This window comes from Corvus cornix, chromosome Z (assembly GCF_000738735.6).
Source record: "Corvus cornix cornix isolate S_Up_H32 chromosome Z, ASM73873v5, whole genome shotgun sequence".
Taxonomy (NCBI): Eukaryota; Metazoa; Chordata; class Aves; order Passeriformes; family Corvidae; genus Corvus; species Corvus cornix.
In genome coordinates this window covers 28543028-28569482 of record NC_046357.1, presented here as the reverse complement: position 1 = coordinate 28569482, position 26455 = coordinate 28543028, and the positions used below count along the sequence as shown (strand labels likewise).

Here is a 26455-nt window from a genome sequence, read left to right as displayed (position 1 = left end):
CGACACTCTGCTGTGGGAAATGTGGGGTTGAGCTGGTAAGGAGTCCTGGTCAGACTGTGAGTGTGGGAGGTAGCTGTGAAGGGGCTTCACCCAGCTCAGGTGGTGTGAATGTGGCTGCCAGACTGGCTTCTGGATGGTCAGACAGGGAACTTTCCTCAACAGTTTTCCGCTGGTAAGTACACAACATTCTCCAGCCTGCCTGTGAAGCAAGGGCTGAATTTGTCACACTACCTTTTATTCCTGAGGCAAGCTTAAGCAGTAATTTCAAATCATTTTAGTGGCATGACAATGTCAACATCTGCTGACATTGCAGCTCATTAACACCAAGCCTGCAGCTTCTCTAAGTATCTGGACTAGATTGAGTCCATTTTGTACACCAACAAAGTCTGCAACTCAAGAGGCGTATTTTCCTGTAAGGCAGACTTACACTGCATGTGATAGTGCTTACAATATGCATTTCTTATAAACATTACTTACACTTTATGTTACACTTATATTCTTATATTGCATGTCTCCATAATCCATTTCTTGTCTTCTTGGTAACTTTTTAGAAATCAACTGATTATTAACCATAACCATTTCAAATTAGACAGTACTTCATGCAACATTTTATTGTAAAAATATTTTAAGGTGAGATTTACAGTTCACACCTCTGCAAGGTTAAGCACATTTTACAAGTGTGTTCCATTCTGAATGAAGCCGTACTTCTGAGAATTCAGACAACCAAATCTGGTCTAACTGTAGATTCAGAAATTCTGTTTCTGGAACCACTAAGTAAAACTAACAAATGCAGCAAAAGCTAGAATAAAGCTATTGCTTGGTACTTTTATTCATACACATGCAGAAGAGTGTAGTCAGTTTTTGAAAGAGCACTCCAGACAACTAGGCCTATAGTAACCAGAAAAATACTCTAACTAATGCTAGTTGAACAACTCTGCACAATAAACATTTAATCATTTAATGGTTTGACACTTTTATAAATGATCTTCTAGGTCCTTCTGCTTCATTGGTGCACTTTATCTTCTCCATAGCGCCAGCTCAGTTTGTTCCTGCCTGCAGAGACTTCCTTTCATTAGCTGCTTTTTGCTTTTGCTGCATGATTTCAGAGTCTCTGAGAAGGGAAAAAAAAAAAAAAAAAAAAAAAAAAAGAGTTGGATACTGGCTCACAATTTTTCTAAGCAGAGTTCTCTCCAGCTTGCTTTTGCCCTTTAGTAACCCCCACTTGAAGAAGGTAAAAAGATCAGTATAAAATTTCTCAGTTAGCCATGAGCACTGTTTTTATTACCCTGTGTCTTTTCAGTGCATGCATTACCCCATGAGGCAGACAATTTACTTGATTAGTAGACCTCATATAATTCTTTCAGTTTTAGAAGTAAAGGACATAATGGATCAAACATCTTCAAGAAAGCATTACACAATCGTTTCCTCTTTGTAGTAGGCAAAAAGCTGCTAAAAAAAAAAAAAAAAAAAAAAAAAAAAAAAAGCAGCTTTACAGGACTTAGAAAAAAACAGATCTGTTTAACAGCAGATAAAGCAAAATTTCATCCATGGTTTATGCTCTGGCACATGACTGGACAATGAATCAAAACAAAGTATTTAAATGCTGTGTCAGCTAAGACAATGGATTCTTTCTGACCCATTTCCCCCTCCTTTTCTGCCTAAACATTTACTCAACTGTACTATATCTTACCTCTGTTTCCTCTGAGAAGCAGATAGGCTATCTTCTTTCCTTTTGCCTTTGTGGATCTCCTGAGTTTTCTTCAGGTTCTTTTGGCGGGCAAGTTCACGCTGGTTCCCACCTGCAAGATAATATACAGTTAAACAAGTACTACCACTTGTTTTTTTCCACACGGTCTGCCTGTGCAAAAGTATTATAAAGGTGGTACAGTTTGGGACTATGTGTAGAGCTAGTATGGTCATATCTTCTATCTCAGTGTCCTCTTCTGGTGCACAACAGGAGAAATTAAAGGCTCATAGCTGTCACATTTACAATTCTGTATGTCATGTTCAAGAGATCACCAAAATTCTAATACTCCTTACAGAAACAAAATGTAGTTTGCTGTAAAAGACTGAAGGAAAACCATTGCACCAATAGGCTGGGCAGAATAATGTCAGTAATGTCAGTAACTCATCCAAAGAGGAGTCATCCACTCTCAAACAGATTCTAGCATTCAATATAGTTTACAAATTAATTTTAGACTGAAAGAACAGCATTAAAATTGATTACACTCAAATACTATTGAAGAGGTGACCTCAAAAGGTTTTTTTTAATTTGAAATCAAGAGCAGAACTTAAGCACGGGCCTTAGCAATTGGTTGGCCTTACTACCAATGAAAGTGAGAAGAATAACATTTCTTTTATATATATATATAGACATATAGACACAAAACCCGTATCACTGTCAGTATAGACGACACTTCTTCAGGGAAGAGACAGCTTTCCCCGGGACTACCAACCACACAAACTGCCACAAGTTAGGAATGCAATCTCTTTGCTCACACAAAGTTCCTGAGGGCATGGCATCAAAACTTTCAACTCCCCATCTAAATACTCAGGGTCTTCCAGGCAACGGCCACAGACATCACAGCTACAAACTCTTCTGCATTAGCTGGTAATCTTCACTCAGTATTCTCTTCCTTAGTTCTAGTTTGCTCCAACCTGCCAGAACTGGTTCACTGGCTTGGTACTTCCTGCTCTACTTCTTTCGGACTGAGAATGTTTCAGATATGCTAGGCATAATCATTTGTGCTGTTGAACGAACATGATAACATTCTTTTATGCTCAAAAATGACAATTGCATCTCTCCATAATTTCTGTTCTGTCTCTTTTCAGTCCCTCTACAGTCTTAAGACTGCCTATGCTATCTTTCAGTCTCAAAGCCAGAGATCTCAATCTTGAAGTGTAACTTCTGGTCTACGAAAGCATCTTAGGACTAGGTCACTTTTAAACAACAACCTGCTGATATGATCCACCACCTTGTACCCACACCATTTCTGAGCAGACACAAATACCTGCCACATCAACAAGTAGACAAAAGCAACCCTGCAGAAGCAGGGGTTTGTGCATTCTTCACAACAGCCCATGGACTGCCTGGTAAGAGATGCCAGAAGCTCAAGTGAAAACAGCCCTGTATGACTGCTGCTTCCCAAGGGCTGCTCCTGCCCTGGAAAATATTTTTTTGACAGGACATTAAGTGAAAAAAAAATTTTTTTTTTTTGAAAAAGCTAGCAGAACTTCTACTCATCCTCCTCACTAGCATCCTGTCCCCAAAGTCCATCTAGACAAAGGACAGCTGTTTCTTCAGAACTGAAGGAAACCAAACTGTGTCTGGCAGTACTAGTGTTGATTAGAACTTGATGACTCATGAGCAGATGACACATTCCAGGCCATAAATGGTTCCTGACTTGTGGTGCTCAGGAGGCAAGAACATTATATGAACGACTGGGCAGCAACAAAAGCACTCTTCTATGGTGCTTTAAAAAAAAAAAAAAAAAAAAAAAGTAGTATCTTCTTTTATCATGAAGAAAACAGAGAGGAAGTCAAAACACACTGCTAAAGCCAGAATTACACTCCACCCCAAACCTCATGCACTTCCTTAAGAGCGGTTACTCTCCACCCTTAACCTCCAGTTCTTCCTTGTTTTCCGAGCAAACACTGGGCATGGGCCTTGCAGAGTTTTTCCATACACACAGTACGGTTTTGAATTTAGGAACAAGACTCAGTTGCATCACTGAAAAGCAGCTGGCACAGCAAAGCAGAGCACATAGAAAAGCTGAGCAATACAGAATGCACACAACACAGAGTACTAAACAACTATCTAAAGAGAAACTTACTTGTACCATCCCTGCTTCCAAGTAAATATTGCCAAGGACTATTTGGCCCCACTACTTCACCTGGGATACTGAGTGAGTATCCCTACCTTCAAGGGAGCCAGCGGTGTTTTCTACATTCTGTAATATCAACTCAAATCTTCCATGAAATTGTCCCAACAGAAGACAATTCAGCTTCCTGAAATTCAAGCATGAACTGCCACAAAAAGACCAGTACACCCTTCCTGCTTCTACATCTTTATACATTCCTCCTCAAGCATCCCCATCTTGGCCTATTTGTGCAAGACATATACCTTAGTTCAACCTGTCCTTGCTCTTCCAACTCCAGAAGAAGGAAAATACAAACAAAAATCCTAAACGTGCCTCTTTATAACGTTCTGTGCACAAACTGTTTACATTCCAAGTCTTCAGCTACACTTCTGCAGCAGTGTGCCCTCATTACTACACATTTTCGAGCTGAATGTGAAAGCACGACCTCAACTAAACACAAGGAGCTTCTGTACTGCCAAACATAACATGCAGAAGGCACAGGAGCAATCCCAGCAGTCAGGAGAGCCAGAGCACCCTGGGTCCGGTCCACAGTTCTCCGCCATTTTAGAGCGGGTATACGAACATTGCCGTTCGTCAGCACTGAACACAGTGATGATTTACCAAGTGCTCTTGCCCTTTCAACAACACTCTCAACAGCCACAAGTTAAGCAGCATAATATTCAGTGCTCGGCACTGAAACAAAAGTCCTTTATTTTCAGTCTGGGCGGCACCCGGGACTGGCTGTTGTTGCAGCCCATCATCACCTGTATTTCTCGCCCCCATCCCCCCAGCACTGCTACATCAGAAGGCGGAGAAGGATGTTTTCGCCTCCTGCTTCGGACGGCGGCAGGCTATGGGAAAAAGCCTCATCCCCACGCACTCACTGCTGCCGAGATTTTGCCAGTGGGACGCCAAGTCCACAAAGACCCAGACGCCGACTCCCGGACCCGGCATAACTCCCAGCCGAGCTGCCCTCAGTGTTGCGCCCATGCCTGGAGCCGACCAGAAGGGCAGCCCAAGTTCCGCCGCCCACTTCGCTACCCAACAGCCCCAAGCAGCACCCCCGGTGCTCACGAGTCATGGCGAGACGCTCAGGCCGCGCAGCACCGCTACGGCCGCCACCTGCCCAGAAGCGCACGGAACCGCTGCCACCGCCGGAGCCGCCTGAAGCGCTGCCCCTCGCCGCTGCCCCCTATGGGTCCTCTCTGGCCGCTGACGTCACGGCGCCGCGCAGCCCCAGCCCAATCAGCGGGATGCGCGCGGCTGCCTCCGCCCCCGTGGGTGGGATCCCTAAGAGGTTGCTGCCATGTATCTTCCCGGGCCTGGGTGTGAGGGAGAGATGGGGAGGGTGTTGGTGTAATAGCCTGGACTCGGCGCCAAAGCGGGCGCCAGGAGAGCTGCTTAGAGCCGGCTGAGCTGAGGGCTAAGGGGCCGAGAAGTTGCTGGGGCGTTACAGGCGGCTCCGGCGCCGTTATTGGTTGCCCTGTACAGGCTCCCCATCCTGCCCCTCCTCTCCCGTCTGACGCACGCTGATGACGTCGCGGGGCGCGGCGCGGGGGCGGCACGCCGGGAGCCGGCCGGGCTCGCGGCCTTACCGGGCCGCCGCCGCGCGGTGCTGACGCCGCCGAGCTCGTGGGCCGGCGGGCGGGCGCGCGCCTCTCCCGGGAGTGCCCGGCGCGCGCCTTTCCCGGCGCCGCCGCCATGTTCCGGCGGGCCCGTCTCACCGTGCGGCCCAATGTGCGGCCACCGGCCAGGGCCGCCGCCACCGGCACTGCCACTGGCGGAGCGGACCCGGAGCCGCCGGAACTCCCAGGTTCGGACACTCCGGTGGCGGACAGAGCCGGGACCGTGGCCGTATCGGCGGACGCGCGGCGGGCAGAGAGGTGAGTACCGCCAAGCTCGCCCTGGCCGGGCAATGTCGGGCCGTCGCCAGCACCGGGCCGCGGACCCCCGGGAGCGGGGCGGGCCTGTGCAGGGCGGGACCCGGCGGATTCGGGGAGGTAGTGATGTCTTTCCGTAGCGTTGGTTGTCGTGGCCTGTCACCCTCTAGTTGTCAGTGCTATGGTAGGAGGCTGGCTCGTTCTGAAGACCTTCTGAAACACGCGTGCGGTCGGTGCTCGCTGACAGCGCGTCCGTGGTTGTCAGACAAGGCCCTGTGGATGTTCGACGCGTTCGCAGCCTAAGCTGAACCCGCGTTTCTTCACTGCGGTTGTGCAGCAGGTGCTTGGAATAACATTGGAGTGGGCTGCCAAGGGAGGTGGTGGAGTAACCGTCCATGGAGGTATTTAAGGAAAGACTGGACATGGCATTTAGTGCCACGGTCTGGTTGACAAGGTGGTGTTAGGTCATAGGTTGGGCTCGATGATCTCGAGGTCTTTTCCAGCCTGTTTGATTCTGTGATTCTGTAAGTGAGGACTGCAAAGGACTGGGTGGCCCAGTATGGTCTGACACTCGTTTTTTCTGGCTCCACAGCAGCCAGGAGCCCTGGTTTGCTGTGTGCAGCAAAAATTCTTTGTGCTCTGTAACCAGATGAGATTGATTTTGCATTCCTACAGCATTTTCTCTTTTGTGTTCATTTCTTCATGAGCTGGCAAGGGAGGACTTTCTGTCTTTGTGTGAGTTTTTTTGCCTGTTTTGTTTTTTAAGTGCTTTTTATTGTGATGGAAGCACATGGTAAAGTTGGCCTTAGGACTGGTCCCCCCTGAGGACCTGCCTGTTGTGGGTTAAGCCCAGCTGGTTGCTAAACCCACACAGTTTTTTGCTTGCTTCCCCACGTCCATGCCCCTCCCAGCCTCGCGGGATGGGCAGAAAATCAAAACGGCAAAAGTGCAAGAAAAGATATGTCAAGATAAAGACAGTTCAGTAGATTAAGAAATAACTTGATAGTGCACATAAGCAAAACGAACTTGTAAATTCATTCACCACTACCCGCAGGTGTTTTACTCTCTCCAGGAAGGAGGAGGGGATCCATCGCTCACTCACAACAGTTCCTTGGGAAGACAAATGCTGTAACTCCAAATGTCCTACTTTCTTCTTCCCCCAGCTTTTACTGAGGAGCATGATGCCACATGGTGTGGGATATCCCTTAAGTTGTTTGAGATCAGCTGTCCTGGCTTCATCCCCTCCCAGCTTCTTGCCCATCCCCAGTGTGTTCAGTCAAGGGGCACGGTGAGAAAGGACCCTGGTGCTACACAGTCCTTGCTCAGCATTAGCTGAAAACATGGGTGTGCTATCAACGCTGTTGTGTCACAAATCTGAAACAGCACCATGGGAGCTACTGGGAACCAACAAAAGCAGTACAGATCAGTATTTCAGGACATTTCCTGTGTCTGGTAATTGTTCTTCAGAACGACATTCACACTTCTTTTGTACAGTTGGGTTTGCATCTTTCATGAATACCTCTATTCTTTAAATTGTAGCTTGTCCCTTATGACAGTATGATGAAACAGTGTTAGTGTCTTCTGTTTCAGTGGCTAGAAATTCAGGTATCAGACCAGTTGGCATGGCATGTCTTTAGGAAACCTGTGCTACTTTTTACAGAACTTGTATCTTACATCTTTACTTGTTTTCCATTGTGTTTTAAGGATGTCATTTTTTCAAGTTTTATTTATAAAATTTTTATGTTACAGGGAGCACCTTACTGGATCCTTTGGTATCTGATATTTTTTTTTTTTAATGAAGACAGTTTTACTATTTTTCACTTAGGTGGTACTGTTGCTGATTCAGCAGATTTGTTAAAGACTTTTGTGTTTGCAGTATAACAGGTGTGCCAGTGTAATATAATTTTAAGTTTCAAAACTAGATACCAGTGCAATTCTGAAAAGCACTCTGATCTATTTTCATGGCCTAAAAAATAGGCCTTTGCCATATAACCTTCTGACAGGGTAGCCTACCTAGCTGACCAAGGGAAGCCAGTTCATGTAATCTTTTTGGATTTCAGTAAAGCTTTCGAGACTGGCTCTGGACAAAACATCCAGCATATGGCTGGATAAACACATCATGGGATGGGTGAACAATGGCTCATGGGTCAGGTGCAAAGGGTTACAGTGAATGGGGTGACATCAGACTGGCGACCTGTCCCTGCTGGGGCTTCACAGGGCTCCATCCTCAGCCCTGTGCTCTTCAACATCTTCATAAATGACCTGGACACAGGATTGAAAGATATATTAAGTATGTTTGCAGTTGATACAAAATGGGAGGACCTCTTGACTCCTTCAAGGACAGGGAGGCCCTGCAGAGAGACCTCAACAAATTAGATGGCTGGGCTAACACCAGCCGTATGAAGTTCAAAAAGGGAAAGTGCCAGATTCTGCACATGGGATAGGGCAGCCCTCAATGTAGGGACAGACTGGGGAGTGAGAGGCTGGAGAGCAGCTCCATGGAAAGGACCTGGGGGTTCTGGTCAGTGGCAAGCTCAATGAATCAGCAGTGCCCTGGCAGCCAGGAGGACCATCCATGTCCTGGGGTGCATCAGGCCCAGCACTGCCAGGAGGGTAAGGGAGGGGATTGTCCTGCTCTGCACTGCGCTGCGGCCTCACCTCGAGTGCTGGGGTAAGGTCTGGGTGCCACAATATAGGAAAGACATTAAACTATTAGGGAGTGTCCAGAGGAGGGCAATGAAAATGGTGAAGGGCCTTGAGGGGAAGCCGTACGAGGAACAGCTGAACAGAACACTTGGTCTGTTCAGCCTGGAGGAGAGAAGACTGAGGGGAGACCTCATTGCAGTTACAACTTCTTCATGAGGAGAAGTGGAGGGGCAGACACTGATCTCTTCACTCACAGCTGCTCAACTCTGCATCTGTAGCATCAGTCACTTTACGCTGTTTTGTTTTCTATATACTGAATAAGTTTTGTTAATTATCAGGGAAGTGAAAATTTTATAAGCATAAGATAATTCTAAATTTTTAATATACTTTCAGTTAAATTGTATTTAACTGTTCAGAAATCCAGTATTGTACTCTGATTAAAAACTCCACATAACACAGGTGGTATGGGAAAGGTGAATGAAGAATTATTTTCTACTGTCTCCTGCTGTACTAAGAATAGTGGGTGTTGAGTGGAACTTGCAAGGATCTCATTCAAAACACACAAATAGGCACCATGTAATAAGCCCTCTAAACACTTTGCCCAGGGCATTTGTTCTGTACTAAAAATGTGTATGAACTCACAGTGTGGGACAAATTGGTTCAGCCATTTACCAGAGGCTGCTAAATGCAAACACATCATCTGCAGCATTTGCCTGAATCACAGACAGTAGCCAGAGAGAATTTTAAAAAGTTTCACTGAATGTTTATACTTGTTTATATTCCTTGGAAAGCATTTGCTTCTGACCATTTTTAAAAATGTTTAAGTGAACCATGGGTGTGGTTGTCCTTACGTACAGAAACGAGGCATAGTTCCAACATAAAATTAAAAAAAAACCTCTTTATGACTCAGTTATAATTATACTAGTCTTACTGTGAGTAACAGCCATGAAGGCGAACACTGGTGGAGTCAGCAGATTTGGGGTGATCATAATGGTTGGCAATTTTACTTGGACTTTGAAAATTATTTCTGCATGTGTGATAGAAAAAGTACTTATATAACAATTTTTTCCAGGGAAGCTAAGGATTTTTGATGTGTTAAGCATGAGTAAGGGTTTGACTGCTGAAGTTTTTCTGGAAGTCAGAGTTTACATGTCATCTACTTGCAAATGTGTAAGAGGAATGTTCACATTTATTGTAAGAAAAGTCATCAAACTACTTGTTACATATAGCTTTGTTAAAATGTTTTTAATATGTCACCTATATTATGTGGGTAATTTTTTATAAATCTTTATGGTGCTGGTATTTTCAGCTGAAAGGAGACAGTCTTCGGGGTGTGGGAACGTGTTACTGTTGCAAGTTTGTTAATCAGTAATTTGTATTAGAAACTAATATGCCAGTTCTTATAGCGGATTATTTTATTAGGAAGTACCAGCTAAAGGTTGGTCCTGGCATCGCTTCTTGTGTATAACTGCTTTCCTGTAGCATGGTGTTTATACTGATTGGCCCATAAACACATCTTAAGAGTAACAAAGCTGTCACTGTAAAGTACTTCAGAATACTCTCTTAAATTTTCCAGCAATGACAAGGCTGATAATACAAGTGACACTGGGGAAGCTAGTAAACCTGCAGAGATGCTTACACAGAGAAGAAAACGTATCTCCACCATGCCAAATCTTGTCAAACCAAGAGCTGGACCATCATCTGCTCATCGTTCCACACCAAAACCTCAGAGGCGAACATCACAGGCTTCTGATGGCAGTGCTTCACTTCAGAAAGATCCCTCCCCATCAGAAAAGAATAATGTTGAAAGCTCTGTAAAGTCTCCCATGCTTCCTGAGAAGAAAACACCTGTGCCACAAGTGCCACAGTTTTCGCCGCTAAAAAAATCTGTGAACAAAGAGCAAACTGTTGGTGTAGCTGCTCAGAAAAGTGATGATAGCTTGCAGAAGAATGTACCCTCTCCCCTCAAGGAGAGACCAACACAGGAAAGATCACAAACACAGGAGGAAAATCTGCCTGCAAAGTCTTCTCCTGAAAAAGTCAAACGAACCTGTTCTGACCGTGAAAGGATCCTTAAAGCTCGAAAGTTAAGAGAAATGCTTAAAGAAGAGCTGAAGAAAGAGCGGATGGTAAGGCCTCTGTGTTTAGCAGTGCTTATCTGTGAAGGGCAAGACCTGATTCACCTTTCATACATTATCTCTGCAGTAGTGTTTTCTGATGATCATGAGCTGCTTACTGCTAGTAGTCTGTCGTACCTCGTAACTCTCTATGTGTTTATTCTGTTTATAAGCACTAGCAGCACTTTGTTCCCTAATAATACAGATTTCACAAGGAATTGTATATCTTTTTATTTGATAGACCCCAAGTCTTTTTGACATGACACCTGGTATTACTTTATAGTCAGCATTCCAATTTTGAAAGTTTCGCGGTTGGTAATACAGCAGGGAAGTGTGCTGCAAGAAGCTTGGATTTGGGATGTCTCATATTTTTTCAAGTTGATCTTTGTCAGAGTTCTGTAATTTTGAATAACTTAACTTATTTGTGCCAGGTATTGAATGCCTCTGAAAGGGTAAGTGACATAAGGGTCTGTAATGCCATTTCTGAGAATTAAAAATTTTAAGATAATCTTGTTTTAGTTCTTGGAAGTGCTGTGTGTGTGTGTGAACAACAGAATTCCATGAATGAGGTACTTTGTAAACAAACTAATAATAGTTAGTGAAATATAAAATACTTTTAGGGTGAATCTAAGTGTTTGTTGTTTTCTTTTGTTTCATTTTGTTTTGTATGGAAGAAATTGAAACACAGGCCTCCAGTAATTGAGGGACGTTCTCCACCAGATCGTTCTAAAATGACCATGAGAGACTTAATATACTATCTGCCAGAAAACAATCCGATGAAGTAAGTATGACTTCTTTTCTCTGTCCTTAGGTTAAATTACTTCTTGACTTCTATATTACTTAAATATGGAGTATTAGCACAGATACAGTATTGTTGCAATGGTAACAAAAGCTTCTAGACTAGCTTATAGTTTTCACATCTGCATAATTCTAGCACAGAAGCGAGAATGGAGCTTAGTGTACTTGTTGAAATACACAATCATGAACCTGTCCCTAGTGTTGATCTATCTCTGTAGAAAGATAGAATAGTAGATTTTTTTTTCAGCTGCCTGCTGTGAAGTTTTTAATTGTGGCTGTTAGGGATGTTATAATTGCCTACCAGACCTAGTGGACTCGGGAAGCTAAGCATTTCTCCTTCTAAGTGCTGAAGTACAAAAGGCACTGCAAGACCCTTGAGGTCTTGACATTCCAACTGGATGGGTGTAGCTGTTGCTGTTCCACTGACATGTTTCACCAGTGGCGAGGCTGAGGTGCATACAGGGACTACTAATGCAGCTGGCTGCACAGACTGCCACAGACAGAGCAAAGCAGGGCCTTTTTCTTGCAACTACCAAAAGCAATCACGTGAATAGAAGTACATGTATCCAAGTCCTTGTTCTTTCAGTAGCAGATGAGTTTTCTGGTATTGGCTGTTATCACCTGCTTGTTAATGTTTGTGTACTTGTGTGTTTTATTTATCACTTTCCTTGTTTTTTCTTCTACACTGAATAGTCCCTAAGGAGGTAACAAGCAAAATGCTCTCACATTCCCTTTATCCCTACACTGGATTTCTGCTTCAAATATCTTTTTTTGTCCCTGCTTGTACAAAAAAAGGGCAAAATTCATTAAGCAGTGGTGGTTGTGTAGTTAGACTTAAATCTGTGTGATACAAATGTGTAAATAATGTGAAACAAAGAATTGAAAAAAGAAAAAGCTTCGTGTTTCTTTGTTCATTGTCCACTAAAAGCCAATTTTGTGGAATAAAGCAGAAATGTATCTCTACAAGCAGTCATCTCTAACTTTTTGTGAAATTCTAGGTCTTCATTGGTGGAAGAAAAGAGAACAGAAAAAAGTTCTGCGCTGAATCAAATGAAAGAGTAAGTCTTGATGGTGAAGTATAGTCAAAAAGTTTTCTGGTGTAAAAAAACTGCATTTCTGTGATAATACTAACAGTGTAGGTGAATTTTTCTACTGTTTCAGTATCACAGCCTAGTTTACAAAAATTGTGATTTGGCAGGTAGGGTGGCTAAAGAACATTTTGCTTTCAGTGTTAAGTTTTTGCATATTTCCATTTTAAAGCAGAATGAAAAGCACGTTTCAAAGTTCATGTATTAACTAATTTCTTGATGTGTTGCATTGCTGGGTAGTTCATCCAATTGTTGAATGTCTGGCATACTGAGCAGCGATTCAAAACACTGAACAGTATTTTTGCTTACTGTCTTAAAAATTGTAGACAGGAAGAGAAAAGTGGTCCTGATCATGAAGAAGAGGAGGAGGAAGAAGAAGAGAATGGGGAAGAGAGTCAGGATGGCCCACTTCTTGTTCCTCGTGTGAAAGTAGCAGAAGATGGTTCAATCATTCTGGATGAAGAAAGGTAAATTCTGTGCCTGACTCATGGACAGTATTGCATTGCAGCTTAGTTTGTAAATAGAGGACTACTTTGGACTGGGACAAGTCTGAGTGTATTTATGTTTGAGAGTTTGCGCTAACTTGGGAAACAGCTTAAGTATGTGGCAAAATACGAGCAGCAGTAATCTGCATCTCTGCTATGGCATACTTTATCAGAAATGCTTTTGGGGAAGGAGGTAGAGAGGAAGATGACATATTTTATTACAGTGAGTGAACTGAAGATTTGCCAAACTTCCAAATGTCTTCTGTTTAGCTGACTTCATTGCTTCTCACAGTTAACATGTATCTGCTTACAATTATTTGGTTTTCAGTACGATTTGCTCCAGTTTTGCATCTTGCATGTTGCTGCTTTATTCTTCTGTCAGTGTTTTCAGTAACTTTGCTTAGAATATGACCTTCAAAAAGTAGATTATCAAATTTCTGAGTTCCCCAAAGATGTATCTAACATGAAGTTTAGGCCAAGGTTTAAGGATAAAGAGGACCTGGTAAAAGAATTTGAAAGTTTTCTTGAAGGATATTGAGAGGCTGTCGTGGTTTTGCAAACTAGATTTCTCAAATGTTAAAAGGTCTTTTTTTTTTTTTTTTTAAGCTACTTAATTATGTCTGTCTGTATTAAATCTTATAAAACAGAAAAAACAAATTTACTTACACAGGGTAAGTAGGGTAGTGATTTCTTGCTGCATTCTCCCATTAAAGTACACGTTAGTGTAATTACTAAAATTAATTACACAGTAGAAGTGCTCACTTGTGACAAAAAATTTGAACATCTGTCTTGTAAACATCTACTACATGTTTTCTTAGCAATATTTTGAGGTGAGTCTTTTTGTGTGTTTACTTTCCCAGCTTAACTGTAGAAGTTCTAAGAACAAAAGGTCCATGTGTTGTAGAAGAAAATGATCCCATCTTTGAGCGTGGCTCTACAACAACGTATTCTAGCTTCAGGAAAAGCTTTTACACAAAACCGTGGTCAAATAAAGGTGAGTATATTTTTGATTTCAAGTTTTGAGTCTGCAGAAAAGTCCTAGTTTTCCTCCTATGCTTTATACTTGGCAGTTTTTATTCCCAGTGGAGTAAATGAATCTACTCACATGCCATGTCATCTCAACCCTCCAAACTCTTACAGCAGACAGAGCTGTGGTATTTACTGTGAAAAATGGCATTTTTAAAAAATCAAGTGCCTTTTTATATGTAGGCTACCTGTGCTTTTTTCTGCCACGGATGTTTAAATGTTGAGGAAATGCTCGTTTGCTTTATCAAAAGCATAGTTTTGGATTCTGGCTTACAGATATTTGAGCTCTGTATGGTACTTCTTAACTAAGTTCCTCCAGCATAGGTAAGAAGAGATTGTAGAAGGTATCTCTGTGTGGACTAATTCCAGTGCAGATGGACAGCTGTGTTTTGATGAGTGGGTGGGTTGGGTTCTTCATTACTCCTGCTGTCAATTGACTATTGTCTCTAGCCTTACAACACTGCAGGACTTTTTACAATTGGAAGTTACTTTTTACAGCTGTAGATGGAAAAATTAGCTTCAGAATTCACTGTGCTCTTTTTGGAATGCACTCTTCCTGTTAAATAATAATGGAGACGGTAGACTTTACGTGGTGTTTTTCTGAATTCTGTTTGTGCTTGTGTTCGTAATGAAAATGGACAGGGGCAATTTTGGGTTGGTTAGCTTTGATTTGCTGGCTTTAGAAAACATACTTCACATTTTGCAGTTTTCTAATAGATTAGACAATTCCTTCTGTTGATAGTTGGTAGTTCTGTTGATAGATTCAATAAATGTTTACTATAGTGACCTAGGTAAAATAACAAACATACTCCACATATACTCATCTGAACTTGCAGCTACAGTAGACAGCCTCAAAGTTACTGATCTTATGACAGTAAGTTTGCAAGGTGTTTTTATTTCTGATAGCAAGAAAGATGGTTTAGTAAATACTTAAGCGTGTATAATTTTTTCTTTCTTTTCCCTTCTAGAAACAGATATGTTCTTTCTAGCTATCAGTATGGTAGGAACAGACTTCTCCTTGATTGGACGGCTGTTTCCTCACAGAGCCAGAGCAGAAATTAAGGTAAAAATTGAAGTACTCAACAGAGCAATTAAGCATCTGGTTTCACTTTTCTTTTTCTTATTTACATTCCCATGCTTCCTTTATTGTGTGATAATTGTGGTGCTAATTTTTTCCATAGTAATGCTTTTTTTTAATACCTGTTTCAAGAGGTTGTAAGTATCTGAAACATTAAAATGCTCGTTGAATTTCAGTGAATGTATCTAGTAAATCTAGCATACTTAGACACACTTTGTTTTAGTTGAAGAATCCTGGTAATCCTAAATGGCTGTTTGGTAAGGGGCTTCAGTGTTGTCTCTTTTGTTGTACACAGCTGGGAAAGTCTTCACTATTTCAAACCTTGCTTAGATTAAAAGTCAGGAAAAGGTGTAGAAAATAATAAAAAGAGTGTAACTGGGATAGCTATGGTAACAGATTTTATATTTAAAAATTAATTACAAACTTGTGTTCTGTGAATGTGCATGAAAATTTCAACCACTTTACTTGGTTTGTTGCACTGAAGGCTTATCTTGAGCTGCCATTTTGTACAACATATTGTTGCATTTTTTGCTTAATGGTAAACACAACTGTGCATTTGCTTTTAGAACAAGTTCAAACGTGAGGAAAAAGCTAATGGATGGAGAATAGACAAAGCTTTCAGTAAGTAAATATTCCCCACCCTAAAATGAGTCATTAAATGGTAGCCATCTCTTTTCATGGTAATTTCTGTGCTTTGCCATGTTTGAATTACTTACAAGAGAGTTTTTGCTCGTAGATGAGTCCAGAAGCTGTGGAGTCTTAGGTTTTTATAACAAGCATAGTTCACAATAACAATCTTTAGGTTTATTTTCTGTCTTTTCTAGATGTCTGCTAAATGAGGTTAATATAAACTTTCTTCTGTATATATTAGTTGAAGATAATTCTTCTGACTTGTGGGAATTTCTAACAGTTATTTATTGTAAACTGCTTTAAGAGTCCTTAAAGACTTTCTTTGTTAGTTGAATGAGGTACATATGTCCTACAGCAGCATGGTAATACATTATTTGGTACTATGATACAGTTAATGTATTTGTCAGTTCTTAAGTTTTCTGAACTACTTAGATTTATAACTTGTTTTTGAAAACTAATATACCATAATCCAGTCACCTTTATGTCAACTTCAGCCCCTGCTCAAGTGATACAGAAAATATTTTCAAGAAGAATTCTCTTTTAAATGTACGTAATGTTTGCTTTTTAGTATCATGTTGTGTATCACTGATTATTTTACAAAGCTGAAACTCAAAAAAATAATCAACTTCGAAATCTGTTCTATGTCTTTGCTTTAATCTGATAGAAGAAAAACGACCCTTTGATTTTGAATTCTTTGCCCAGCTGCTTGAGAAGGTCTTAGCAGATGAGGAAAAGAGGAAGCAAAAGACTGTTAAAAGCCAGAAACCAAAGAAAAAGAAGTCTCCAAGGCCACAGAAGAAGTCAAAAGGTACTTTAAAAGAGTGCTTGAGATGGCATTACAGAGCAGTGGTCAGTAATCTAGCAGAGGAAAAATCACATATGGAATCTTTTCCTTCCCTGTTGTACAGAGGGCAAGATCTTAGCTTCATAGTGTAGCTTTTTCAGGTGTAGTTTACTGATGTGCAGGATGGTAATAATTAGTAACAGAGCTGAAACAGGATACCACAGTGAAAATAGTGCTCTTCCACAATCTGAAGCACTGATGTTCTAGTTCACCAGTTCAAAGGATCTCCCTGAGCTGCTAATGAATTCACTTGTAGAATTTTTGGGCCAAAATCATATTTTTGGCAAACTCTTCTGTGTTGAAAGTTTTCTTGCATGTAAAAGCCTCCTCTTTTAAGGGTTCCGTTTCTCCTTTAATAGTAGTTTATCTTCCTAAGTTTGAGGTGTATGATTCTTTTCACAGAATCATGTAAAAGTTGTGGTATCTTTCTGGTCTGTTCAAAATAAAGATTGTGATTAATTACTGTTGATCACCACTGTGTCTTACTATCTTAGTACCTGGGAAAGGACTTTTCACAGATGTGCTTTAATTAAAAATAGTTATACTGACCGTTTCATAAATTTCTTGCTAGTTCTTTGGTATTGTTCACTTGTTTGCTCCACAAGGACCCATTCTTTTGTAGACGGCATTGTGAAACAAACAAGTGAACATCTTTTTAAAGGGGATGCCAGCTAGGAAGCAACATCTCTTAAAACTGAAATAGTTGCTGCTTTTCTATAGCCTTGGTTTTGGATTTGATTAAGTAAAATATCCCATGTACTAGGACTTAAAACCACATAGAGAAATTCTGTTTCTACACTTTAGTGGTAGATTAAAGGTACTTTGTGTGTAAAGCAATGCGAGTATGCTTTTCTACTTCTCTTGCATTTTGGACTTCTTAATTACAGGGAAACAAATTCATTTAAGAGTAATAAAAAGGAAAGGAAAGGTTCTTGGTGGTTAAATACAGGATCAAGACAAAATTTCCTTTAAAACAGCAGGGAGTAAAATTTTAGAAACTCATTAAACCCAGAAAATAATTTGCAAATTATTAGCTAGATAATATTTCAGCTTTCTTATGTAAGTTAGAATGATCAACTGTAATAGATTTCTTGATAAAAAATTACTTTTTTATGGCGTACATTCTGTAACCTTCATCACCTATTTCTGCAGAGATACAGGAATTCTTTATAGGAATAGCGATGTCTATTTTCCCTGAATCCAAATGTGTCTGTGTAAACTGTGAAAAAGCATAGGCACAATAACATTTACTAAATTGGCTTTACATCCCATATTGACTTTCCCCTGGTGAAGTGTTCTCCCGCGTACAGAATATGTTTTGTATTAATTGCTGAAGTTATTCTATGATGAAGCTTTTCTGGCAAGTCAATGACTGACTTTCCCCAGTCCTGCTCATACACCTGGCAGTGTACTGGCAGTGATATATGAGTACACAAATGTTTTTAGTAGAAATGCTTTTGCTATTTATGACTCCTAATACTCCACCAGTCTGTTAACCGAGAACCATATTGTCTCAATAGCAAAAGCTGCCAGCACAGAAGCTGCTAATGATCAAGATGATCTTCAGGAAACTGAAATTTCTGATGCAGAAACAGAAGCAGATGGTGTGACGGCTGAGAAAGAAAATGAGGAATCTTTGGGCATTTCTGAACAGGCAGAGGAACAGGTTGCCTTAGAGCCAGCATTAGCAAAAAAGAAGAGAAAGAAGAAGAGAAAAGAGGATCTTGAACAGGAAGTAGAGAATATTCCAGAAGAAATGTCTGTTCCTTCAAAAACTGCTGAAGAAGGGATATCCTCTAATAAAAGTAAGAGGCAAAAGTGCTCACTTTCAAACATTCAAATAGAGATTTTATATAAAGTCATTGCAAGCTTAAAAGTCAGAATTTGGTCTTTGGTTCATACTGCTGATCTGCCTTGTGGGAGGTTGTGGAACAATGCCTTTCAAAATCAGCTTTCATTCTAAATTGAAACATACTTTTTTTTAGACGAGAACAGTTCTCTTAAATCTTAGTACTTAGACTTTTTCTACTGGGATTTTTAGTCTTATATGAACTCTTTTTCACTGTAGCTAGGATTTGATTACTGGAATTCTAAGATATTTCCCAGAATGTCCAAACTGATTTAATTCTTATTAATTATCAGGGAAAAAAGTGATGCATGATGCAAGCAATGATGGTCATACTGCCTGTGGAGAAGAAGTGGATTGTGCTATTGAAGGAAAACAAAATGAGACTGCTGTAACAGAGGAAGAGAGGTCAGAGTCCTGTTTACCAGTGAATAACCAAATGGAGAGAGAAGGTGCCATCAATTTAGGCAGGTAATGTTTATAATGGAACACTTAGGCAAAACAAAAAATACTTTAAAGTTTTAATATTGGTTTTATTTTTTCATATTTACCACCATTTAACTGCCACATAATGTGCAGATTTCTGGTTTCTGAGAGCTGTCCTGGGGTGTAATAAGCTGTTTATGATTTACACACCAAAATATTCTCTGTCCTAATGGCCGCTCTTGCAAAATTAACGTACATAATTACTAAAGTCACTTCCAAAAGTTATTTCATTTTTTAAGAGTGTTTAGGAAGGCCATTGTTTATCCTAACTTCTAATATTTCTCTTGAAGTACTGCTTGACAGTGTTGCTAAGTTGAGTTACTAAATGCTTGGAATTTTTATCTGTAATAAAATGGTTCTTGTGGAAAAGGAATGTTGCTTAGATTTTATTTATGCAGAGTCTGGGTGAGAGGAAAGCTTTTGGTTTCAGTTTTGGGCATACTTTTACTAGAAAGAAAGTGAATGCTTGTTTATTAAACTTGTTATATGTGAAAGTGGTAATCTGAAAGTTCATTATGACACTGTGAGTGCTACTTTAGAATTTTGTGTGTTGATTTGTTGTATTTAGCTGCATTGTAATTGTTTGTTATTTTATACAGATTCCCAGAAACTTTTATTTTCTTTAATAGTCCATTAGAAGCATATGCAGGAACAGCTATTTGCCTTTGGACTCAACCTAGACTGTTACAAAAGATCAGAGGCAAAAAGCATCTGCATATAGTTGTTCATGTTAAAGTTTATTTTTTTAAAAGCAGTCAGTCTAGAATAATGAGGTGAGATTTTAACATCATCTTAAAATTGCAGTGCAAAAATACTAAAGTTGTTTTAAAGCTCATTTTCTGCAAATATTACTAAAACTTTGTGAGATTCTCTGAAACACGGGTAGTTATTTTGCGTCAAAATTGCATTGTTTTTCTGTGCAACTTGATCTATCTGTAAGCAGAAATAGCTTTTTTCATACAAATACACTAATGTTCCTATATGTTTTTATTTATTTCAGCCTTGAAGATAGCAATGATGTTACACTAGAAGCAGAATCTGCTAAATTGAGGACCAGAGATATTAGAGATGACACATCACAGGAAAGCCAGAGTCCAGAGTTACCAGTTGCAAATATTAGAAGCAAGGAAGTACAATCTGTAGAAACTACAGAAACAAAGGTATTGTTATTTTTTAATGTAGTCCTTCTCGAGATCTTGCCCATGATCATTAGAAGTGGTTTGTAAATCAAAGTCATTTTTTGGTTGTTTTTGTGTCATTTTCACCACCAGGTGGAAAACAATCAACAGGCCTAAGAACATGACCAAAATTTAAATACTATCAGTTTTCCTGGGTTTAATGAGTTGTCTGTTAACCTAAATTTATTCAGAAAGTATAGTGTGCATGCCTGACTTCTCATAGACAATTTAAACAGCCAAACAGTTTAATTATTCAAAAGTGAAGGACTGCAATATGAACAGCTGGGCCTTGGTGCAGGATTTTATTGGCATATGCTTACTGGCACGGTGTTGGAATCTGATTTGAGTGGAATGTGCATTGAGTTGTTTGTGCTGCTCAACAAATGATCTGGATGATGGGATAAGCTGTAACCTCAGCAAGTTTACACATTAGGCAGATCTGGAAGGAGTTGCTTCCCAAAGACAGAGACACCCAAAGGTTGTACTGGCCTCCAGAGGGACCTGGAGAGGCTGGAGAAATGGGCTGACAGGAATCTCAGGAAGTTCAGCAAGGGGAGAGGCAAAGTCCTGTGTCGGGGGAGGAACAACCCAAGGCACCAGCACACGCTGCAAGCCACCCAGATGGAAAGCAGCTTTGCAGAAAAGAACCCAGCTGTCCTGGTGGTCTCCGAGTTGAACATGAACCAGGAAGGTGCTGTGGCTGCACAACCAGCTAATGGTAACCTGGGCTGCAGCAGCAGCAGAAGCACTGCCAGCAGGCTGAGGGAGGTGATCCTTGCCCCTCATTCAGCACTGATGAAGCCACCTGGAGGACTGACCAGTTCTGAACTCCCTGGTAGGAGAGACCTGGACACACTGGAGACAGCCCCTCAAGGGCTCACACAGATGGCAAAGGGGTGGAAGCATCTCTCCTACAACAAAAGGCTGAAGGAGCAGGAGCTGTTCAACCTGGAGAGAAGGCTCAGGGGGATCTCTTCAACAGTTACACAAAAACCCAGGGGGAGGGTGCAAACAGGACGGAGCCAGGCTCTTTCCAGGGGTGCCCATTGACAGGACAAGAGATAATGGGCAAACAATGCAAGACAGGAGGTTCCTTCTGAACACCAGGAAATCCTGTTTCATTGTGAGGGTTACCAAGCACTGGCACAGGCTGCCCGGAGAGACTGCGGAGTCTCCATCCTTGGCAAGATTCAAAAGCTGTCTGGACACAGTATTGGGCAACCAGCTCCATGTGGCTTGATGTATTGTTTTTGCATGGCCTGATTTTGGTAACAAGGGGCTACAGGGGTGGCTTCTTTGAGAAGCTGCTGGAAGCTTCTTCCATGCCTGGCAGAGCCAATCCCTAGTGGCTCCAGAGATGAACGTGTTGCTGGCCAAGGCTGGGCCAATTAGAAATTATGTTAACGCCTCTGTGATAACAGATTTAAGAAGAATTCAAAACAAAAAAGGGTTTTGCAGTAGTAATTACAGCCAGAGAAGAGTGGAGTGAGAACATGTGAGGAGAACAACTCTGAAGACACCAAGGTCTGTGGTTGCTTTGGGCACTGGAGCTGAGATTCCTCTGCAGGCTGTGGTGAGGCAGCTCTAGCCCTGCAGCACATGGGGATCCATGGGGATGCAGAGATCCACCTGCACCCCATGGAGGAGCCCCACACTGGAGCAGGTGGAGAGGAGGCTGTGATCCCATGCGAGACTCATGGAGAGAGGGGCCCTGCTCTCAGGCTGGAACAGCCTGTCCTTGGAGAACTGCAGCCCGTGGAAGAGTGACCCATGCTGCAGCAGTTTGAGGGGGACTGGTGCCCATGAGATGGAGCCACGTTGGAGAAGTTCATGGAGAACTGTCTCTCATAGGAAGGGCCCCAGGGTGCAGCAGGAGAACGATTCCTCTCCCTGAGCAGTAGGATGAACTGACCATAGCCCCCATTCCCTGTCTCCTTGCACTGCTGGGGTAGGAGGTAGACTGGAAGGAGGGAGAGGTGTGGGGAGGGTGTTTTTAAGGTTATTTTACTTCTCATTATCTTGTTCTGATTTTGTTAGCAATAAATTTACTTCATATCTCTAAGCTGAACCTGTTTTACCCATGATGGTATTTAGTGAGTGATCTCTCTCCTGGTCCTTATCTCAAGCTATGAACCCTGTGTTAAATTTTCTCTCCTCTGTCCAGCTGCAGAGAGGAGTGAGTGAGCAGTTTTGATAAGTACCTGGCATCTGGCCCAGGTTAACCCACTACACTTGATCAAGGGATTGGACTAGGAGCCCTCTAGCAGACGCTTCCACCCTCAGCCATTGTGGGAATCTTGTTTTTGCTTTTCTTTACATTACAGTAAAAGATCATCTGTATTTATTGTTTCTTTTCTACATTTCTTTTCTTCCTCAGGACGAAGGTACACATCACTCACAAAAAACAGATGAAAAGCAGAGTGCATCAGAGGGTGGTTCACAGTCTGAAATCATGTAAGTAGAATTATTTTACTTTGCAGTGGCACTTGAACTAAACCTGTATCTACTCAATTTGGATATAATTCCAATTGACCATAGCAGGTTGAATCAGTCAGGGGATCATGATAATTTGTTTTCCATATTCAGTGAAGTTTTTGATTACTGAGTAGCAGTGCATTAGCTATGATCTAAATGGTAGATAGGAACAGGGATAAAGACTTAGCTAAACTTTGAAAAAAAACAAACTAGTCTTACTACAACCAGCAAGAGCAAGAGAATGAAGAAATCCTGTCACATTGTGGGTAAATGTGAAAATCTACAGCTTGGCTGTGAAATTTGATTTTTGTTTTTTTTAATAGAAGGGGCTCACTGAATTCTCTGACATTTGTAGTTGTCCATCAGAGCTTATTAGCTGTACACTAATAAGTTGTACTTCAGATCTTATGTGTGTAGTGTAATTCTTTTTTGGAAACTGTTCCTCTTCAAAACTTGGTGCAAGCCTCTAAGATACAAAATACTCCAGAATGTCTCTGTCTTGTCTGTACTCCTTTATGAAGTTGATTTTGGTGACTGTTTCTTATGGTGAGAAATGGTGTTTAAAGAAGTCTGTGCCTAAAGTTTCCATTTTTGCATGATCATTGACTTCTTATTTCATGATAGAGTTTTTTGAGGGTGATTTAGAGATGGGATACTAGTTAACGCTGAGTTGATTTTCATGCTTCCGTCTTTCCTTTTTGGCATGGCAGCTCATTCTTACGATGAAGACTGTCAAAAGCTTTATTTGTCCTGTTCTGGGGAGAATATAAGAAAAGGTAGTAGTTCGTAATCTGAGGATTGTTGATAAGATACAGGGCTGTGTCAGTGTGTGAATCCCAGGACAATCCACTGCAGTGGTTAAGGACACAGAGAGTGATGTATGTACCCCATTCTTCAGTAACATGTGGATGTTGTCTGTAGGACAAGGTATTTGAAAGAAGTTTGTTTTTCCATGACTGAGATAGCTTTGAAAGGGGATGGGGGAACAGGAGAGGCAGATGCGAAACATTGTATATAGGGCAGATTTATGTTGTTTCTATATAAAAGGGAATTCACGTGAATCGTGAATCCCTAGGAGAAGAAATATTCCTATTTATTTAACAGCAGGAAATGCTTCCTTCAACTGTTTTTAAGTAGATTCCACTGAAAGCCAGCAAAGTTGCTAAAGCTTTTTTGATGCTGTTTTCATAACACTGTAGCATGTCTTTTAATATCAGAAACATGCAATGGGTTTTTTTCTGTCAATTATCTTGCTGCATGCAGTGTCTTGACCCATGCAGTCTGTGATGCTCTTCAAGTACATCTTGAACCATGTAAGACTTTAAGTCTCTTGTTGGTAATAATGCATACCACATTCTTTTGTATCTTAAGGAAAACTGAGAAGTCAGCAGACAGAAGGCGCTTGCAAAGACCTAAACCCAATTTAGTGAGATCATCTGGAAGGAGGGAGACAGCAACACAAGACAAAACAGAAGCGAAAACTTCCCCTCCAACCCTTGCAAATGCCGGTGAAAAGGTCAGAAAGAGGAATGTTACTTAGTATGTTGTTCTTGATGCTGCATCTGTTTTGCTCAATGTTGATACTATGGACCAGCGACAGTCTTCTAAGTAACATTTTGAGAACTGCTACTGAGATGTCTGCACTTGTCAAAGAGTAATATTCTTGCCTCGATTCCAGTGCTCTGAAGAGGACAGTAGGAGAAACAGAAATGAAGCCACGGAAGTAGAGAACAGGGATTTGGATACTGCATCTGAGTAAGTATTGAGATAATTTTTCCACTTTCCTGGAATTAACTGACTGTAATTGTTAACTTGTTCCGTATAGTTCTCTTAATAAAAGATAGCAATGACTGTGAAGCTTTAATATAAATCTCAAAATTGACTTGAGCATTTTTGTTTTGATGATACCAGATGGTACTTTGGTAGAAAATATGTACATCTTTTGTGGAAAGTTGAGGAAAGCACTGCTTTATGAAGTACCAACAATGCCTGTAATTTGAGAGAGGAAAAGTGATAACTATGGCTTTGCTTTCCTCCCAGCCTCAGTTATCAGGTAATGGCTCTGCTTCTGATGCTTGCAGAAGCAGCTATGGCATGTAGTCTAGGTTCCTCCCCTGTGTGATAAATTAATCTCTTTTTAACACATAGATAAATTGAATTTTCACATGTTGTAAGACTAAACAAATCTTGTTTCTTGTGTGAAGCAACTTGCCTAAGTTTGGCCAAATCTTTCTGAAGACAACACAATTCCAGTAAAAAAATCTGTGCAAGATATTGTATGTTAGATAGGCTTGAATATTATGGAATGAATGTCACTGTTGTGGATCCTTTGTGCAGAGAACCTGAAAAAACTTCCATTGCAAAGCCAATAGTTAGAGGATATCGACAGAGATTTAAACCTAATGTCACAAGAGCATCTGGAAGGAAAGAAGAGCCTGAAAAAGATGCAGGAAATGATAAAATGTCCCATCTACAGCCTAAGGGGGAAACTGAGAAGGTATTTAATAAAGTAATGTAACTGAAGATAATGTGTTAGATGAAAATCTGCTGGATGCAGCAGTAATGTTATCTTTTTGGTTTTTTTCTTTACTTTTTTGCTCCTGAATATAATCAGGAATTAGCCACTTACTTAACTTGCTTTCAGTGACAGTGTGGTAACCTCAGCTATGCTGAGAGGTTGTTAAACACACAGTAGATACCAATAATCTTTCATGTCCTGCAGCAAATACAACTTTAGGTGTTTGATCTAGCTTTTACTGCACCTGTCTGACTGTGAAATGTACCCTGTAATTGTATATGTGTCATAAGCAATCTATTTTGTCTCCTCTTATGAACAGTTACTTGGTCAGTTAGGTGATGCTGTATTTTATAAACCTAAGGTAGTTCATGTCATAATGTTCTGTTTCTATTCAGAATAATGACCAAGGTAATAGATCTGATGTTACCAGTGAAGATGCTGCAGAAAAAGATGACAAAGTCCTGGAGACAATGTCTCAGTAAGTATGAGATAAGTAAGAAGATAAGTGCTGCTGTCTTGCAATTTACCATTCCTGTCACTTCTGGTGGTATTTTACAGTGTGGTAGTTGGAGAAGTTTTTGCAGAAACTTCTGCAGTGAGACAGAAATTGAGGGCAAAATAGGAATCTTCACTTAGGAAACATAAATTAAACACTTCTGGTTTTAAAGTGGTGCTTTTAAATTATAAGTCAGTCATGGTAAATGCAAAAACCCTGAAAGCTTAGTCCCTTGAAAACTAAAACAAGCCTTAGCTACTGGCTTTTAATACTAAAATGCATCCTTTTCAGTGCTTAAGTATTTAAACAGGAGTAAGTGTTCTTAAGGTGTAGTTAAGTGTTAGGCATCAAATAAAAGGAAGAAAAAAATCCAATATGTGGGCCATTTAATGCACATATTTATTACGTGTTGCATTTTTCTTCAACGTGCCAGTACAGAAGTGGCAGCTGTAGTGTAAAAGGAATAACATGTTTTACAGAAGAGATTGTAAAAAATAAATACTAAAAAAAGCCAACTGTCCCCCAAATACCTCCCCAAAAAATCCCCCAACCAACCTCAACCAAGAATAGAAATAAAAAAATCAAAGCCTCAAACTTTTGTTTTTAAAGGGAGATAGTTAAGAGGATGGATGGAGATAAACTGGGTTTGACCATCTGCCAGAAAAATATTTTCAGTTATTTCTTTCATTAATCTGCTCTGTAACTTGATTCTCAGTGTAAAAAGGCATAGAAGAATCTGACAGTTCTAGTAGTGCACTACTGATATTTTTACCTTAGTGAGATAACAAAGTTATTTATGTATTTTCTGAATACACTGAAGAAAAAGTCTGAACATTTGCAAATTTTTTAAAACTCTTTATTAATTAGGTCTGTCTGCCTCTAGACTAGATAGGAATATAGAGAGGTCCATTATGGGCCAAAAGAAGGTCTCTCTAGTGCGGTACCCTGTCACCAATGGAAAGAGAAAAATAACAGGGCAAACATATGTTTAAACTCTCAGTCCC

General features: G+C 40.8%; 2 protein-coding genes across 5 annotated transcripts in view; one reads left to right on the top strand and one right to left on the bottom strand.

Moving 5' to 3' along the window:
* Positions 1 to 585: 585 nt before the first annotated feature.
* Positions 586 to 5067, bottom strand: LOC104689778 (small EDRK-rich factor 1-like). 2 transcript variants are annotated; one of them, XM_039567630.1, is made up of 3 exons: positions 4935 to 5067; positions 1691 to 1799; positions 586 to 1111 (listed from the first exon to the last, which is right to left on the bottom strand). In XM_039567630.1, exons 1-3 carry the CDS (start codon positions 4939 to 4941, stop codon positions 1039 to 1041), a joined length of 189 nt encoding a protein of 62 aa, XP_039423564.1. In that variant the 5' UTR covers positions 4942 to 5067; the 3' UTR covers positions 586 to 1038. The 2 variants fall into 2 exon arrangements, with proteins under 2 accessions (XP_039423564.1, XP_010398392.2); XM_010400090.4 differs by lacking the exon at positions 4935 to 5067 and adding an exon at positions 4745 to 4906.
* A 444-nt stretch (positions 5068 to 5511) lies between these two features.
* The window catches only part of BDP1 (B double prime 1, subunit of RNA polymerase III transcription initiation factor IIIB), a 52363-nt gene continuing 31419 nt past the window's right edge, over positions 5512 to 26455 (top strand). For 2 of the 3 annotated variants that reach the window (XM_039566739.1, XM_039566738.1), the window contains exons 1-17: positions 5515 to 5743; positions 9963 to 10515; positions 11178 to 11284; positions 12300 to 12359; positions 12716 to 12856; positions 13735 to 13868; positions 14869 to 14963; positions 15545 to 15599; positions 16273 to 16416; positions 17973 to 18257; positions 18595 to 18769; positions 19785 to 19944; positions 22340 to 22416; positions 23809 to 23953; positions 24116 to 24192; positions 24775 to 24934; positions 25351 to 25433. In XM_039566739.1, coding sequence (XP_039422673.1) covers positions 5562 to 5743; positions 9963 to 10515; positions 11178 to 11284; positions 12300 to 12359; positions 12716 to 12856; positions 13735 to 13868; positions 14869 to 14963; positions 15545 to 15599; positions 16273 to 16416; positions 17973 to 18257; positions 18595 to 18769; positions 19785 to 19944; positions 22340 to 22416; positions 23809 to 23953; positions 24116 to 24192; positions 24775 to 24934; positions 25351 to 25433 — 2633 coding nt within the window. In that variant the 5' untranslated portion in view covers positions 5515 to 5561. Of the gene's footprint in view, positions 5744 to 9962; positions 10516 to 11177; positions 11285 to 12299; positions 12360 to 12715; positions 12857 to 13734; positions 13869 to 14868; positions 14964 to 15544; positions 15600 to 16272; positions 16417 to 17972; positions 18258 to 18594; positions 18770 to 19784; positions 19945 to 22339; positions 22417 to 23808; positions 23954 to 24115; positions 24193 to 24774; positions 24935 to 25350; positions 25434 to 26455 lie in introns of all 3 variants that reach the window. The other variant, XM_039566740.1, reaches the window with a different exon arrangement.

Excerpts from the sequence above, each read along its gene's own strand:
- LOC104689778 (XM_010400090.4), bottom strand. The coding sequence starts at position 4,850 with ATGGGCGCAACACTGAGGGCAGCTCGGCTGGGAGTTATGCCGGGTCCG. Across the intron at positions 1,800-4,744 it reads CTGGCAAAATCTCGGCAGCA|GTGGGAACCAGCGTGAACTT; the intron begins GTGAGTGCGTGG and ends ATTATCTTGCAG. Across the intron at positions 1,112-1,690 it reads GCTTCTCAGAGGAAACAGAG|AGACTCTGAAATCATGCAGC; the intron begins GTAAGATATAGT and ends TTCCCTTCTCAG.